We start from the raw sequence: 18,521 nt of genomic DNA, 5'->3' as shown, positions 1-18,521 counted from the left end.
TGCCAGGTTATTGTCGGAGCCTCTAGGACTTCATCTGTACCATGGGGTAATAAGCTCTCAGGAGTTTCCATGAGGATTAAATGAGACAATGTGTAATAGCTGTTTAGCATAGCACCTGGCAGGCCCTTAAGCTGTCTTTGAAAGATTTATGCTGGGCCTTTGCTTTGGAGGTGTTGATGCCTGCCCCGTGCCAGGAGCCCGTAGACTGTTCCAGGGGTAACGAGGAAATTGGGACCAACACCCATAGCCCTGATTCTGCCATAAATCTCTCTGGTTTTATTCATCCATGCCCAAGTCTTTTAATTGTCTTAAACATTTTTGGTTGTATTTAAATTTAGTTGCAACTAAAATAGTTGTTTTCTCTCACAGCTGGGAACAGTTTAGAGGAGGAAAGTTACCATTTTCTTTTAAAATTTGCTTTAATTTATGTTTCTCCTAAAGTAAAGCAAAAAAATTCCTTTAAAATGACTTCGACAGCTTTCTTAGCAGCTGTCGGAAAAGGCAAATCATCTGGTGTCCTTGAGCTTTGCCTTTCCCATCTGTAAAATGGAAAGGTAATACTCCACAGGGTCATAGGAAAGTGCCAGTGAAATCCATAGAATTAAACACAATGGCTCCCGTTTATTGAGCTCTTGCTCCCTAGTGCTTTAAGAGCAGTATCTCACTTCACCCTCGTGATCTATAGGTGTTTTAATTCCCGTTTGACAGCTACGACGACGTGCCCAAGGTCTCTGGGCTGGACTCCCAGCTGCATCTCTCTAACTCCAAAGACCCATTCTATCCACAGGCTGGCCCCTGTGCGGGAGTGGGGGTGGTTTTAGAGTGGCTTATGGTACCTGTATAAGTTTTCTGTTTGCTGCCATAGCAAATCTGACACAGGCCCCACTGGGCTAAAATCAAGGTGTCAGCAGGCCTGCGTTCCTTCTGGAGGCCCCAGAGGAGAACCTGTTTCCTTGCCTTTTCCAGCTTCTGGAGGCTGCCTGCAGTCCCTGGCTTGTGGCCCCCCTTCCTCCGTCTTCAAAGCCAGTGACAGTGGTGGAGTTGTTCTCATATTGCATTGCTTTAGTCTTGCTTCTGTTGTCACATCTCTTTATCCGACCCTCACTTCTGCATACCTCTTCCACTTTTAAGGGCTCCTGTAATCCATTAGGCCCACCTGGATAATCTGTTTGAAGGTCAGCTGATTGGCAGCCTTAATTCCATCTGCAACCTTAATTCCCCCTTGCCATGTAACCAGACATATTCATAGGTGTGATATTGTGATTTGTAATAAGAAATATGTATTAGGTCTTTGTCCCATTTGTGGCACAGAGTTGCTAAAACCCTTAGAACTTCCTAAGTGCTGAGAGCAATAAAGGTGTCTTTTGTTATGTAAATGAGCCCCTAGGTAACCTAAGGTTGGGGGCTGGCTGCAGGGGACCTAACCAGGTGATTATAGGGTGCCACGCCCCACCTATGGGCAGGGAAGAAGGGCTGGAGGTTGAGCCAATGGCCAATGATTTAATCAGTAGTGCTTGTGTAATGAGGCCTCCATAAAACCCCAAAAGGCTGGGGTTCAGAGAGGAGCTGAGTGGTGAACACACAGGGATTTGGGGAGAGGGGTGTGCCTGGAGGGGGCATGAAAGCTCTGTGTGTGTGTGTGAATTGCTAGAGGTCACACAAGGAGGCTGTGACTGTCAGGAGGCAGGGCAGGCCTTCCCCAGACTCTTGGCACCTTCTCCACATTCGACATCATCGCCACCCGGTGAAGTATGCCAGGCTGGCTGTCCTACACTAAGTGACGTCAGCAATTGTGCCTTTTTTCTTTGGAATATTAGCCCTGAGCTAACATCTGCTGCCAATCTTCCTCTTTTTGCTAAGGAAGACTGGCTCTGAGCTAACATCTGTGCCCATCTTCTTCTATATGTGGGACGCCTGCCACAGCATGGCTTGATAAGCGGTGGGTATGTCTGTATCCAGGCTCTGAACTGGCGAACCCCGGGCCACCGAAGTGGAACGTGTGAACTTAACCGCTGTGCCACCAGGCCAGCCCTGGAAGCTCTGTGCTCTTTGCCCTTACCTTGCCCTGTGCATCTCTTCCATCTGGCTGTTCCTGAGGTATATCCTTTTATAATAAACTGGTAATTTAGTGAGTAAAATTGTTGCCCTGAGATGGTGAGCTGCTCTAACAAATTGATTGAAGTCAAGGATGGGGTCCTGGGAACCTCCGGGTTATGGCTGGTCAGTCTGAAGCACAGGTGACAACTTGGGCTTGCATGTGATTGGCATCTGAAGTGGTAGGGGACAGTCCTGTGGGACTGAGCCCTTAGCCTATGGAAACTGATGCTATCTCTGGGGTAGAAAGTGTCCGAATTAAGTTGTGGGACACCCACCTGGTATCTGGAGCACTGCTTGGTGGTGTGGAAAAGCTGCCCCCTGCACTGGAATTGGTGACCACAATCTTTTTTTTTTTTTTTTTTTGCTGAGGATTCACCGTGCTAACATCTGTTGCCAGTCTTCCTCTATTTTATATGTGGGTCACCACCACAGTGGCTGACGAGTAATGTAGGTCCGTGCCTGGGATCGGAATCCGTGAACCCAGGCCACTGAAGCAGAGTTTGCCAAACTTAACCACTATGCCATGGGGCCAGCCCCCAGAATCTTTAATAGGTTCTGGGAAGTAGGACGTGGACCACTTTGGGGGGCCATTGTTTTGCCTGCCACAGTACCTCTTCGGTAGTTATGTGATGGGGAGTTATCCTGGCATTCCTCTAACTGTGCTGGTTGGTTTTGCAGGAGATCCTGCTGGAAGAAACTGCAGCATGTAAGTCGCATCCTTTTTCTGATAAACACGCCTTCTTCCACCAGGCAGCCCTCTTTCTCCTGTGCCTGCCTCCCCAGGCCCAGGGCTTAGCAGTTACCCCCAGCATGGAGGCTTAGGTGGGGAGCCGTCGCGGGGAGCCCTGCTTCTTATACCCTTTTGTTGGAGTTTGGCCTTAGCAGGTGCAAGACTGAGATATGTGTTTGACAGGTCCTGGAGCAGCAGTGACTTCCGACCCTCTGCTAAACTACTCAGGAAGGATGGAGTGTTGGAGGAGCAGAAATCTCCGAGTGAGTTGGCTTGAGGGGTTGGTTGGTGCTGGGACCTCGATCTGTAACCTGCATCCTGGTTAATCTCCTCAGTTTCTGTTTAGTTGTGAAACCTGGGATCCCCCTGGGTTCTGCTCTTGCTCCATGTGTCCCCCTGGCACTGCCACAGTGCAGGCCCTCAGTCCCTGATGCCTTAGCTGCTCCTAACTCCATGCTTCTCTTCAATTCTTTCCTTCTTCCATTTCACCCTCCACCATCTCCAAGGCGATCTTTCTAAAACCCAGCTATGTCGATGTCAGCTCGCTGGTTAAAACCCTTCACCCACTCCTCACAGCCAGTGGAGTTTCGTCATTTGGCCTTGCCTGCCTGTCTTGCCTCCTCTCTCACCACACACACACGTGCAGCCTGCAGTCTAGCCATTCCCAACTACATGCAATTTCCCCAACATGCCACGCCTTTTTATATCTCCATGCCTTTGTGTGTGCTGTTCCCTCCGCCTGGATTCCCTTCAGCCTCCCTCCTGCCCTACACGCCCTTCCTTCCCTCCTTCAGCTTAATGTTTACTCAGAAACCCAGCCCCTGTTGGTCCCGGAACTCTTCATACTGCCTCATTGACAGTGCTGGATTCCTGGTGTGCTGATGACTCTGTCCCCCTCAGAATGAGCTCCTGCCTTGGAGGCAGTGATAACCACAGCCAACGCGTAACACTGGACCACTGCCATAGCCTTAGGATTTGCTGAATGATCAAGCACTGTATAACCGTTCACTGTTCACGAGGGGAGCAGTGTTTGTAGGGGGGTGTGTGTGGGTATGTTTTAAAATTGAAGAAAATGTGTCACTTATCACATGTTCTAACTCCTCTGAATCTTCTAACTGTGTGCCTGCCTTTTTATGCTATTTTTCTTCTTAGGAGTCAAGAAAAGGGAGACAGAGGTGTATGTTGGCAATCTTCCGCTGGATATCTCTGAGGTATTCTTCACTCTCTGTGAACCGCTGCCATTTTTCTTTGGTCTCCCCCATATGACTTACTAATCTGTCAATAACTTAATTTTACCAGTTTTAAAGATATTTTAGAGCTATAAATGTGCAAGCAGTCACTAGTTGGTGACTAGGCTGACCAGCTTGTCAGAGTTTGCCTTGCACTTGCAGGGTTTTAGCACTGAAAGCTGTGCATCCTGCATGGTTGGTCCCCCACTTGTCCCGTGTGACCCTGGATGGGTGGTCCCCCTACTTACGGCTTTGGCTGGATGGAGGGGCTGCAGTGAGGCAGCTTCTTTTTAAGAATGGGCTGTATTAGGGTTCTCCTGTCGATCCTTTGATCATAGGGAGCAGTCAGGTTTCAGCCAAAAAACTGCACCCATTTCACTTTGAAATGAACCAGTTGAGTCAGTCGGCTGTGTACTTAGAGAGTAGAAGGTAAACCATAGTATTTTTGACCCCAGGAATCCTCCTGTCTGTCTGGGGAGGCCAGACCAACAAAGCTGAAATAATTATAGAACAACGTAAGTACTTAAAATTTGTAATAAGCGCATTTGAAGTACAGATGAAAGGAAAATGGAAGTGTAATCTGGATGGAAGCATCCTCTGACTTTTTTTTTTGAGCATCTACTGTATGCAAAATGATATGCTTGGAGCTCAGCATGCTTAAAGAGAAATAACCTAGTCCTCGCACTCAAGGAGCTCAGTCTTGGAAGAAAGATGAGAGAAACTAGCCAACTAACCCTTGGGGAGCCCCTGCTGCATGCCAAATGTCTTTCAAACATTTCCTGGTCTCTCTGCCCTTATGCCAATCAGTTAAACTCAATTTTCTCTGCTCAACCTGTACCTTATTCCTTTTACAACACTTACTATGTTTTAATGATCAAGCATGCTCCAGGAAATAGGGTAAGTGCTTCATTAGTGTGGTTTTATTAAATTTTTATAATAACTCTGGGTGGTGGGTGGTGTCTCCACCCTGGAGATGAGGCAGCCGAGGCTCTAAGAGGTTGAGTCCCTCAGCTGAGTACACAGACCTAGTGAGCGCCAGCCGGGAGTTGAGTCCATGTCCAGTTGCCCCCAAGTAGCAAACCACATCATCAATAAGACATGTAAATAATGCCGTATCATAAAGATGGACCTATTATGTTCTTATCTGACAGAGGAGAAAATGGTATTGGAGCAGAGAGAATGAGGTACTTCATTTTGACCCAATAGATAAAATCATAATCAAAGGGGCGGGTTGGGGGACTCTTGGCGCCTGATAAAAGAGAGTATTAGGGCTGATTCCGCTTCCCGTTCGTGGCAGGCTGGTACAACCTGTGACTTGCCAGTGAAACGAGGACAGGCGCCACCGTGGGTGGTTCTTGCAGTGGTCTGGGGGAGGCAGGTACCGAGATGCTCTGCCACCTCTGTCTGGTAGACCCCATTTCAAAGCCCAGCACCCGGGGCTTGCTTGGCCGTGCCGTCCCACACAGTGGTCTTGGTGACCATTGGTCCTTGTACCCTTCACAGGAAAGCAGCAGCCTTCCCCTCAGTGCTTTCTGTCAACTTAACAAACTCAGACCATCCTCAGAGAAGAGACTTGAGCTAAAGGTGTAGGATTTTAAAAAGGATTTCTGATTACAACATTAATGTCCTGTCAAGAACTGTGAAGTGAGTGAGACTTCTCCCTACTTGCAAACCAACGAATCAGCCTGCAGCAGTTTCATGGTACTTGGTGGAAGATGAAAGTTTTGGATCAAAGATGAAGGATGGTTTATTACTCACAGCAATAACAGTAGCCAGCGTTATTATTTTTTAGTTTTCGTTGTACTAACATTTCTTTTTTAATTGAGATAAAATTCTGTATTTAAAAGTGTACAATTCAGTGGTTTTTAGTATATTCACAAGGTTGTGCAACTATCACCACTAATTCCAAAACATTTTTAACACCCCCAAAATAGACCTCATACCCGTTAGCAGTTTCTCCTCCTTCCCTCTTCCTCCCAGCCCTTAGCAACCACTAATCTACTTTCTATTTCTATGGATTTTCCTATTCTGGACATTGCATATAAATGAAATCATACAACATGTGACACTTGTGTTTTCTTTCACTTAGCATAATGTTTTCAGGGTTCATCCATGTTATAGCATATCTCAGTACTTCGTTCTTTTTTATGGCCGAGTAACATGTCGTTATATGGCTATACCAGAATTTGTTTATTCGTCATTTAATGGACATTTGGGTTGTTTCTGCTTTTTGGCTATTAGGAATGCTGTTGCCCTGAACGTTGGTGTACGTGTTTTTATGTAAACATATGTTCCAGTTGTCTAGGGTATATACCTAAGAATGGCATTATTGGGTCATATGATAACTCTTTGCCAAACTGTTTTCCAAAACAGTTGTACCATTTTACATTCACATAGCAATGTATGAGGATTCCAGTTTCTCCACTTCCTCTCCTAAACCTGTTATTGTGCATCTTTTTGATTATAGCCATCTAGTGGCTATGAAGTGGTATCTCATTGTGGTTTTGATTTGCATTTTCTTAATAACTAATAAGCATCTTTTGATGTGCTTATTGGCCATTTGTATGTCTTCTTTGGAGAAACATCTATTCAAATCCTTTGCCCATTTTTAAATTGCTTTGTCTTTTTATTATTGAGTTGTAAGAGTTCTTTATATAGTCTAGATACAAATCTCTTATGATTTGCAAATATTTTCTCCCATCATTTGTATTTTCACTTTCTTTATAGTATTCTTTCATATGTAAAAGTTTTTAATTTTAATGAATTCCAGTTTTCTATTTTCCTTTGGTTGCTTGTTCTTTAGGTGTCATATCTAAGAATCCATTGCCTAAACCAAGGTTGCAAAGATTTACAGTTATGTTTTCTTCTGAGAGTTTTATAGTTTTAACTCTTATATGTAGGTCTATGATCCTTCTTGAATTTGTTCTTGTGTATGGTGTGAGGTAGGGGTCAACCTCATTCTTTTGCATGTGGATATCCAGTTGTTCCAGCATCATTTGTTAAAAAGATTATTCTTTCCCCATTGAATTATGTTGGCATCCTTGTTGAAAATCATTTGGCTATAAATGTAGCAGTTTATTTCCGGCTCTCATTCTGTTCCATTGATGTGTGTGTCTATCCTTATACCAGTACCACATTTGCTTACTGTAGCTTTGTAGTGAGTTTTGAAATTGATCACTCACTTACTCTTGAACCCACTAATTTGCTTTCTACCCTCCCTGCTTTTCTGAAACTCTTCTTGCTGAGTATACAAGTAACCTACATGATGCCAAATGATAGATTAATAACTAATTATGATAGATTGGATAACTGGAAAACTGTCTCACAAGAAAAAACTTGGAAATAGGAGCTGAAATATAAGAAATACCACTTTTAAATACATAGCTGAGACCTAAGAAAGTAAGGAAAATTAAGAGGGCCCAAAATAAGTAGTAACTGAAAACCAGAAGAGCATGGCTGATGCCCTAGGGTGTCTGCCTGCCTCAAAAACCAAAGGGCTTAGACTGTCACAGCCATATGGGGACAGGAGCTGACTCTCTGGGCCTGTGTGACGAGGGGCGTGGTAACTGACACCACTGCAAAAGCAGATCCTTGAAGGGCTGGGCCTTCAGTGAAAGTGTGAACCACAAGAACTTTGCTCACCGTCCAGGGTGGAGTTGAGGAAGCTAATCTGTCTTGGCTGGATCTGGGGCTGGTAGGACTAGCAGTCTCCCCAAAAGCGTAACAATAGGCCTGATTTCACGTGAATTGGGTATAAACTCATATTACCTGCATGGTCTGTGTACCTTCAAGTTAAAAATTAACCTTTGATAAAGTTAAAAACGCAGTTCATGAAAAAACACTTAAACTGTGAGTAGAGGAAACTTGCTAAATCTGATAAAGCATATCTACAAAAAATGTACAGAAAACATTATCATTTTGGAAACGGAAGTATTGTAAAATCAAGAACAAGACATGAATACCTCTACACCTCTTCTGTTTAACATTTTATGAGAGGACTTACGCAGAACAAGTGAGAAAATAAAAAGAAAAGGTGTAAGAATGGAAAGGAAAATACCAAAACTGTCATTATTTGAAGAGGATTGTCTAAGTTGAAAGCTTAAGAGAATCTGGGACTTGTTAGAATTCTTGAGAATTAGTGGGGTGGCTGAGTATAAGATAAATATACAAAAGTCAATTGTATTTCTATATAAGGAACCAAAAATACAAGGAGCTAGAACTAAATCTAATAAAAGTTGTGCAAGACATATATACAGAAAATTGAGGCTTTATTGAAAGATATTAAGGAAGACCCAAATAGATGGATAAGAAGATTCAGTTTTATGATCCTTAAATTGATACGTAGATTGCCATTGTGATCAAAATACCCAAGGGTTTTCCAAAAAACTTGACAAGCTGATTCTAAAATTTACATGGGATAGAACAGCACCTTTCTGAAGAAGAGTGAGGGAGACAGAGAGGAAAGCAAACTCACTGGAGTAATGACGACCTTCATGTGGGTGCAGTGCTAGACGGCTGACACATGGAACGGAATGGAAAGCCCAGAAACAGACCGACACATATATGAACACTTGGTGGCTGTGTATAAAAACCAGGTGGCATTGCAGATCAGTTGGGAAAGAAGGGAGTATTCAATAAACTGGTTCTGAGGCATTTTGTACCCTTACAGATGAAGTGGAATTGGACCTTTACCTTATAACCTACACCAAACGGTTTCTAGTTGGATTAAGGACTTAACCATGGTACAGCAAATGTAATACTTGGTGACACAACTTTGATAGCTCTCCCTTTGAGATCAGGAACAAGATGTGGACACCAGCTATTGCTATTTCTGCCAACGTTATACTGGTGGTTTTGGTCAGTGCCGTTAGGCGAGGAAAAAGAAAGACATAAGAATTGGAAAAAAAAAAAAAGAAAGAAAAGTTTCACTAATGCAGGTGTACGATTGTCACAATAGAAAACCTGACTTCAGTTATCATCTGCATTCCCAGCGTGTACCTTTCCCCTGAACTCTAAACTTGTGTACTCAGTTGCCTATCCACTGGCTCTACTTGGGTAACTAATAGGCATTTCAAACTTAATGGTCTGGAACCGAGCCGCTGGTCATCCCCTAAGCCTGCGCCTCCCAGTCTTCCCCATCTCTGTAAATGGCAACACCATTTTTCTCAGGCCCCAAATCTGAGAAATATCCTCATCTTATACCTCACATTTTTCTCACACTGCACATTCAATCTGTTGGTAGGTAATTTTGGCTCTACCTTAAAAATGTACCTAGAATCAAACAATCTTTAGTATCAGAAGGGAGGAAGAGAATAGAATCCCACTTTAAATTTGCGAAAATAAACATTAGAGGGGCTGGCCCCGTGGCCGAGTGGTTAAGTTCGCGCGCTCCGCTGCAGGCGGCCCAGTGTTTCGTTGGTTCGAATCCTGGGCGCGGACATGGCACTGCTCATCAAACCACGCTGGGGTGGCGTCCCACATGCCACAACTAGAAGAACCCACAACGAAGAATATACAACTATGTACCGGGGGCTTTGGGGAGAAAAAGGAAAAAATAAAATCTTTAAAAAAAAAAATAAAATAAAAAAATAAACATTAGAAAGATGTAAAGGAATAAGAATAGTTACTTATCGGGGAGGGAAGGGAAAAAGGATAGAAAGAAGATGGAAGAATAACTTCTGAATTTACCTCATTGTTTTGACTTTAGAAATACATAAGTGTTTTCATAATTAAAGGAATCAAAATTATGTGTTTAAAAAACCCACTCCCTGGGCTGGCCCAGTGGCGCAGCGATTAAGGTTGCACGTTCTGCTTCGGCGGCCTGGGGTTCGCTGGTTCGGATCCCGGGTGTGGACATGGCACTGCTTGTCAAGCCATGCTGTGGTAGGTGTCCCACATTTAAAGTAGAGGAAGGTGGGCACGGATGTTCGCTCCGGGCCAGTCTTCCTCAGCAAAAAGAGGAGGATTGGCAGCAGATGTTAGCTCAGGGCTAATCTTCCTCAAAAAATAAAATAAAAAAACAGACCTCAAGGGTGATTTTAGAAAAGCAATAATTTGTAATGATCCCTAAAGAAAGGAGAAAGAAAGAAAACTCACTGGACACAACTGAAAGTAGAAAGATAGAAGGTCATTATATATAACTTGATAATTAAAGGGAAAGAATAAGTATTTATCCTGCTTTTCTAACGCAAGCACTATTTCAGGGCAAACAAATGACCCTAGTAGATGAGAGAAAGTTCTTTACAGACGAACTCTAGCTCATAAATGCAGAACAAATTATAGAATTATAAAATCATCATTTTTTCTTTTTATATTTTATTTTTCCTTTTTCTCCCAAAGCCCCCTGTACATAGTTGTGTATTTTTAGTTGTGGGTCCTTCTAGTTGTGGCATGTGGGATGCCGCCTCAGCATGGCCTGATGAGCGGTGCCATGTCCGCGCCCAGGATCTGAACCAGCTAAACCCTGGGCCACCGAAGCAGAGCGTGCAAACTTAACCACTCAGCCATGGGGCCGGCCTCCTAAAATCATCATTTTGCAAGCCACAATAAAATACCTGTTTCAGACAGTGGTTATCAGAGAATGGTGAATTCATTAGGTAAAAAATTCATGGACAGTTTTACAGTAGATGGCACAGGCTGTCACCATCTGAATTTACTGATTAATTTTAGCATCGCTAAAAGTGAAGCAAGCAGATACGAGCCCCCTAAACTGATACAGTGTTATGAAGAAGATCACACCATTTATAAAATACTCTAACCAAAAAATAAGTAAATAATAGCGTATATCTAGAATGTCTATGGCTAGTTTCCAGTCTAAAGGAAATAGTGGGGAGGTCAAGTTCAATGCAAGCAGAAGGAAGCAGAACTCTTGTCTACCGGACAGCTGACCTGGTTTGTATAACAAGTCAAAGTCATGGAAAAATGACAGTAGGGGATCTGATATAGATTTAAAGAGATTTGGAGGAGACTTAAGAGAATTGACAGCCAAATTTAATGAATTGACCTCGTTTTGATCCTGTTTGGACAAAACAACCCTGAAAAGAGATTTTTGAGACAGTTGGTGAAATCTGCCCATTAGTTGATAAGAAATTATTGTTAATTTTCTTACTTTGATAACAGCATTGCATCTAAGTAGGGAAATGTCCTTTTCTCAGGTGTAAAGTATTGAAGGGTGAAATGTGACAACGATACCTGGGATTTGCTTTGAAACACTCTAGCAAACAAGGGTGGAGAGGGAGATGAAACAGTGATGGCAAAAGGTGGTTGGTTCTTGAAGCTTGGTGATGGGTTTGTGGGAAAGTTTGTACTCTCTACTTGTATGGGTGTTTGGAATTTTTTATAACAAAAAGTTAAATACATCCAGAATCTGAGCACTTCCCATCATGCCCACTGCTCATGCCCTGATCCAAGCCACCGTCCTCTTGCCTGGGTCACTGCAGTGGCCTGTTTGTTTCCCTTCTGGCCTTGCTCCCCTTCAGTCTAGTCTTAACACAGCAGCCGGAGGGATCCTATAAAACCGTAAGCAGATCTCGGCACCCCTCTGCTCAGCAGCCTCCAGTGGTTTTCCTTCTCACGCAGGAAGAGCCAGAGTCCCCGTGAGGTCCCACAGGAGCTGGTCCCCTGTAGCCCTCTGCCTGCATCACCGGAGTCCTCTCCCTTGCTCACTCCATTTCAGCTTCACTGGCCTCCTTGCTGGACCTCAGCCCTGCCTTAGGGCCTTTGCACTTGCTGTTGCCTCTGCTTAGCATGCTCGTCTCCTAGGTGTCAGCCTCCTTCACTCAGATGTCACCTTCTCAAAGGGCCTGCCTGGCTGTTCTCCCTAGATTACAGCTCCCCACTCCTGTCTCCTCTGACTTCCGTCTCCTTGACACTTATCACTGTCGAACTCACCATGCACACTACTTGTTCATCTTATTGATTATCTGTCTTCCCCAAAGAAGATAAGTCTCAGGAGGCGAGGGGGTTTTGTCTGCTCTGTTTCCTGCACCTAAAATGTTTTCTAGCACAGGGTAGGCACCTTAACTAACTAACTAAATAAATATTTGTTGAGTAAGAGGAAGTGAAGACAGTATAGACAACTTTTCAAGGATTTTTATAATAAAGGAGAATCGGAAAATAGGGTGGTAGTGGGAGGAGGATGTGTGGTCAAAGATGTTGTGTGTCTATAAGTATTAAGAGAGCAGATATTAGAGCTCATTTTTATGCTCATCCAGTGGAGAGGGGAGTTGATGCAGGAGAGAGAGGAGATAATTTAGCATCAGAGGCCTTGAGAATGTGAGAGGGAGGGGATCCAGAGCAAAGACAGGTGTTCCGTGCAGAGGGGGGCACACCGGGATGCGGGGACGTTGACTGATGTGGTGGGAGGTATGGATGTTCCCTTTTGGTTGCTTCTCTCAGTGAAATAAGAATCGGGGTTATCAGCTGAATAGAAAGAGAGTATGGGGGGGTTGAGTAGGAAGTAGTCTGCAGTAGTTCTGTTTGGGAGAGTGGGGATCTGATAATTAGGAAGATGTGGCAGGAATGCCATGAAGCAGTCTACAGAAGGAGGTGATGCAGTGATAGACCATGGCGTCTAAGCTGGGTAAAGAGGAAAGCAGGGACGGGGTGCGGTGGGGTTGGGCAGAACGGGTAGCAGGAGAGGCAGGCTAGAGTCAGGAGTTTGCAGGATGGTGGCAAAGTGGCAGGGTTGGAAGGCTCACAGACCAGAGAGTGGAGCTGGAGAACCAGAGGCATGAGCGGGAAAGGTGGTTGGAGAGTGTGGGGCTTGAAATGGCCATCTGGAGGAAGGCGCAGTCACTGGTCACGGCAGGGTGCAGCTGTGCCCTAGGAAGACGGGAGCCCAGGTGCTGGGGAGGCAGCCGTTGGTCCCTTTCTCTTTTCTGTATGTGTTTGTAGCTTACTGTTATCATTTTCTACATTTCAAAAATGTATCCATGATGGCACATGCATGCCTATAGACATGCAGATGCTTAGGTTGTACCATATGAAAGTGCTGGTATTCGACCATTTTTTAATCCGCAAAAATGTCAGTTTCCCGTGGTTCAAACTAATATTTTCCCAGTTTTTACTACTTTAAACAGAGCTTCAGTGAACGGCTTGTACGCGTGTCCGTGTCCCACGTGAGAGTGTCTTCTAGGACCTGTACCTGGGTGTGGGATCAGGGCCACACGGTACTCACAGCTTGAGCAGGATGGGTGGGTGAGCTCCACTCCCAGCAGCAGCAGCAGCAGCAGCGGGGTTCCTCCATCCTCAGCAGCGTTTGTTGTCCAGCTGCTCAGTTGCTGCCAGTCTGATGGGTGTGGCGTTATTTAGCGCGTAGGTGACTGCGGTAACCTTCTGCCTGTCTGGCGTGAAGCCAGTGGTCTCTGAATGCTGGTGCCGTCACTAATAGGCTAGAGATCCCATAAATGATGTTTTTGCTAATGATTGATTGAGAGGAATAAATTGTTAAGTGAAATACGTTATGAGCCAAAAGGTACAACGTGTTGCCTTAATCTTGACAGTAGATGTGCAGTGCTCATGTTCGGTAGTAGGATTATGGGATTATGTTGGTGGGTAGGGTTTGCTGATTCGTACTTTTTAGCTTTTCTCTAATAAACATTTAGTGCTTTGTAATTAGAAAATCCTAATCAATTATTTTCATTATTTAAAATGAGATGTAAAAGATTCCCTCAGGGGCATGAGGCAATTTTAGCTTAATGTACCAAGCCACCTGTCAAAGCGATGATCAACTGAAAATTTTTTTTAAAGTTGTGGTTTATTTCCTTGTGTAATCATTTTCCATCTAGTTTTTTTTAAAGATTTTATTTTTTACCTTTTTCTCCCCAAAGCCCCCCAGTACATAGTTGTATATTCTTCGTTGTGGGTCCTTCTAGTTGCGGCATGTGGGACGCTGCCTCAGTGTGGTTTGATGAGCAGTGCCATGTCCCCACCCAGGATTCAAACCAAGGAAACAGTGGGCCGCCTGCAGCAGAGCGCACGAACTTAACCACTGGGCCACGGGGCCAGCCCCTCAACTGAAAATTTTTTAAAGAAACAAACTATTAAGGGAGAGAAAAAAAAGTCTCAGGGCATGCCTTCAGATTTTAGGAGTTCCTCATGAAAACTATGCACAATAAGGGAACCTGCTGATGGATGAGTTCACAGGTAACACTGATTGAGGTCCCGTGGAGGCGAAGGTGCTGGCAGGCTTTTTGTTGTATTTGTGTGGGTGTGTGGGTGGTGGTGGTTCTCTGCTCTCACCCTCAAGCACCTTGTCTGAAAACTAGTGCTTCCTGAAGCTGCTTGATACCATGGAACAGTAGTTTTTGACCTTGGCTGCATATTAAAATCATTGGGGGAGCTTTTAAAAAATATTGATGCTTGAATACTAGCCGCAGAGATTCTGATTTTGCTCATCTGGGGTGGGCCAGGCATTGTCTCGATACTTAGAAAAAAAAAGGTAACACCAGCTGAATTTCCTTTGCAGTCAGAATTGAGAACCATTGCTCTAGGATAAGGGTTGGCAAACATTTTCTGGAAAGGGTCAGATGGTAAATGTTTTATGCTTTGCAGGCCGTGTGCCTCAGCTGCAAATATTCAATTTTGACTGCCACTTTAGCATGACAGCAGCCACAGAGAGTAAGCAAACCAATGTGCATGGCTGTGTTCCAATAAGACTTTATTTACAAAAAATGTGGTGGGCTGGATTTGGCCCAAGGCTGTGGTTATCTGACACCTACTATAGAAGATACAAAAATATTACATAGTTTCCTATTTTATTTTGATCATGGTAAAACCTGAAGAGAAGAAAGCTGTGGTTTTGTATGATGTAATGAAAAGAATGTAGGATTTGAAGTTAGAAGCCTAGGGTTAAAAGCCTGACTCTAGATTGGCTGTGTAATCTTAGGGAAGTCACTTAACCTCTCTGATCCTTATTTTATGCTTCTGAGAATGGGGACTTCTTCATGGGGTGGTTTTAAGCATCAAATGGAATAAGTTACATGAAAGTGCTTTATAAACTGAAAATGCTAAGCACATATTGCTTGTTCTCACAAATTGCTTGCTCCTCAGCTTCTTGTAGATTCATGTGTAATAAACATTAAATATTTAAAAGTAAAGCAAATTAGAAAATTTGAATTTAAACGCAATATAAACATGAACACTGAGAAAAATGAGTTATACATAATGCATTTCTATTTTGCTAAGCCAACAGAGTGACTTTAGATTGGTAAAAGCTGCTTTTAAAAGAAGATGGTATAAATATACATTTTTCTGAAATAGAGTTTTCTAGGGGAAAATTGGTTTTCATCAGGGTTGTGGGATTTACAACTGTCGTGTGCCGGTGGGGAAGCCGAGGAGGGCGGCCGTGTGGCGAGCTGCAGTGGGAGCTCAGAGCGGAGGCTTGAAGAGCAGCCTGTGCAGGGCAGCGCATCCGTGACCTTCAAGGAGGCGTCGCACGGGGCGGGACCAGAAGCCAGGCTGCAGGCGGTCAGCAGGGAGTGGGCGGAGAGGAAACGGAGGCATTAGGCGGAGACGGCTCTTTCTACAAGTTTGGCAGAAAAGAGGAAAAATAGGGTGTAGCTCAAAAGGGCATCAGGGTCGCGTAGACGTTATCTCAAAGGAGGGCGGTGCCCGTGTGGAGGCGGAGGGCCCAGACCAGCAGGTGGGAAGGGGCGGGGCGGGGCGGGGCGGGGCGCTGGAGAGGGAGCAGCCTGAGGGCAGGTGAGGGGAAAGAGTTGACAGTGGATGTGGAGCCGCGTCCAGGGTCGGGGAACTGGAGGGATCCCGTGGCAGTGGTGGCCAGGCTACGTTAAGAGGCCGTGGGGAGGAGAGACTTGCAAAGAAGGTGTGGTGGATACCAGCAGCTTGATGGGGGCTGAGCGGTCTCAGCGCTCTGCCCTCTCTCCCCTTCTCTCTCTCCCTGACTTCCCTCTGCACCGTCGAGTAGATGGGGATCTCCTGTGCATATCCCCCACTGAACTGTAAGCTCCTTGAGCGCAGGACTTGTATTGAATTCCAGTCAGTGTCTGCTGTAACCCTCGGCATTGGGCTTGCATGTGGCGTGTGTTTGCTGAATGTCTGGTGAATGAATGCGTGAAGAAAGAGATGAAGGAAGGCTGCTGTGAATACAGGACAGCAGACTCAGTTGGCCTTGCCTAGGAGGTTTGGTTAGAGCCAGCTTCCCTGCCTGAGTAAAGAGGAAAGGGAGAGAGCCTAGATTCCTAATAAATTAAAAACTACTTCCTCCTGGGAGCCCACCCTGATCACCTGCTTTCCCTCCAGATCTGGGTTTCTTAGATACTCATCCTGTGTGCTCCTGTAGCTGTCTGCACTCCTCCTCGTGGAGTTTATCACCCTGTGGTGGAATGGTCTGTTTACTTGACTGTCTTGTCTCTAGCCCCGCTGGACTGGTGAGCTTCAGTTGAAGGTCGGGCTTATCTCTTTCTTGTCTCTGTGTTTGCGTCACAGCACAAAACCTGGCACACACGGCGCGTGAGACATTCTCTAAGTCTCTGTGCAGTTGATAGAGATGAGCTGGTTGGGGATCCGAAACCTCGAGAACTGGTTCTAAGTTTTGTCTCTGGGTCTCTTTCTCTTTTAAACGCTGCTGCTGTAGGAGGAAATTCGGTACCTTCTGAAGGACTTCAGCCCTCTCCATGTCCACAAAATCCAGAACGGCTGCAGATGGTAATGACTGTTCTTCCTGTGTTTTCTTTGGGAAGCAGCTCCTTTCCTCCTGGTCCCTGTTGCTGATGCACTGATGTTGCAGGCCAGTCAGCACCTCCCAAATCCACACCCACCACGACTTGGCAGAGTGACACTGGAAAACCCCCTTTCCATATCTACCCTCTCACCTGGCAGCTGATGCTGTCTTGTCAGGACAACCTCTGGTTAGAAGTTCAGAGACCCGGGTTTATTTTCGGTAACATCCTTGCTCTGTTTTCTGACTTGAGGCAAGTTACTGCACCTCCCTCAGCCTTGGTTGCCCCTCAAAACTGGACCTACTCACACTTTCCTGTGTTTTCAAGGCAGTAAAATTGCTTTGAGCTTTTGAGGGGAATAGTAAGAAAGAACCCCAAAGCTGCAGCCGTGTGGTGGAGAGGGCTAGAGTCAATGCACGTCTTCTGAGCCCCAGACGCCCAGGACAGTCTCTCCCCCCACCCAGCCTGGCCCAAGTCGGGACCTCAGTGTGGCTTGTTTGTGTCCTTGGACCAGCTCCCCTTCTGGGCCTCTGGGAGGATGGAGGAGACTGTTGCTCCGGCTCCGGCTAGCTGCCCTCCCGCATTCTGTTCTCTGTGATGTGCTCAGAGCTGCCCTCTCTCCTTCCTTTGCAGCTTCGCGTTTGTGGATCTGGGCTCTGTGCAGAAAGTGGCACTCGCGATCCAGGAGCTGAATGGGAAACTCTTCCACCAACGAAAACTGTACGTGAATTCAAACAAAAGCTCTCCCAAGAGGACCTCTGACGTGTCCGAGCGGCCGCAGGAGCTGCCGGTATGTCTTCTGGTCTCTCTGTGCTCCGGGTTGCTTTGTGTCCACTCTTCAGAGCTTGGCAGACCGTACTGTCCATCCTTCCATCCTCCTTCAGTCTCATCTTATTGTGGAGAAGGCAGGGGCTCGGATGAAATTAGGGAAACTTATGACCCTTGACAGTCAGAAGCCACGTCTGGTGCAGAAGACTTGGAATTTTTAAATAAAGAGAAGACTATTCTTGGCAGGGTCGAAAGGGTTATCAGGCAGTTCAGCCAGGGCTTTTCAACCTGGGATACTGAAATGGAATCTTTTGCTTTGTCAGTGTAGCAAGGATTAACTGAGTATCTATTGTTTGCACAGCCTTGTTCTGGCTGCTGGTGTGAGGTGTAAGACAAAAGAAAATAAAATCTGGTCCTTCTTGGCAGGAAGACAAATATTGCCAAAATATGAGGTATGGGAAGGGGGGAGTTAATGGTGCAGGTTGTGCATGTGGGGAGCTGTCTTTGTGGACAGAGAAGGGGAGGCCTCACCCAGGAGCTTCCCTCAGGTGAGGTGAGCCCATTCTCAGTAGGTGGAGGTGAACCAGGAGCAAAGGATCCCACTTCAGAGACTGTCATGGCCGCGTATACGAGGAAACCCAAACAATGGTGACTTAAATAAGTTAGCCGTTCCTTCGTGTTTTCCATGGAAGAGGTCAGGGATCCGTGGTTGGTATGGGAACGCCATGATGTTGTCAGGGTTCCAGGCAGGAAGAAGGGGACTGAGGCAGAGAGTAAGGGGCTGTGTCCTCATAAAAGGCACATTCTCAGAAGCCCTGGCCTCAATCCCGCTTATGTTTGTTGTAGAAAACTTCAATTCATGGTCTTAAATGCAAAGGAGGTTGGAAAATGTAGCTTTTAAAATAGGCACAGGGCGGGTCCCGTGGCTGAGTGGTTAAGTTCGTGCGCTCCACTTCCGTGGCCCAGAGTTCACCAGTTCACATCCTGGGCGTGGACCTAGCACTGCTCATCAGG

The 18,521-nt window shown here is 45.5% G+C and overlaps 1 protein-coding gene across 1 annotated transcript in view; it reads left to right on the top strand.

Annotated features, from left to right (window-relative positions):
- Window positions 1-18,521, top strand: part of TDRD10 (tudor domain containing 10) — a 46,274-nt gene that overhangs the window by 2,554 nt on the left and 25,199 nt on the right. The window contains exons 2-5 of the mRNA XM_070607389.1: window positions 3,011-3,090; window positions 3,980-4,038; window positions 16,655-16,725; window positions 17,373-17,529. Coding sequence (XP_070463490.1) covers window positions 3,011-3,090; window positions 3,980-4,038; window positions 16,655-16,725; window positions 17,373-17,529 — 367 coding nt within the window. The remainder of the gene's footprint in view (window positions 1-3,010; window positions 3,091-3,979; window positions 4,039-16,654; window positions 16,726-17,372; window positions 17,530-18,521) is intronic.

The sequence above is a fragment of the Equus przewalskii genome, unplaced genomic scaffold (assembly GCF_037783145.1).
Source record: "Equus przewalskii isolate Varuska unplaced genomic scaffold, EquPr2 ChrUn-10, whole genome shotgun sequence".
In the NCBI taxonomy this organism is placed as follows: Eukaryota; Metazoa; Chordata; class Mammalia; order Perissodactyla; family Equidae; genus Equus; species Equus przewalskii.
Note: the sequence above shows the minus strand (reverse complement) of the source record. Positions and strands in the feature narration are given on the sequence as shown.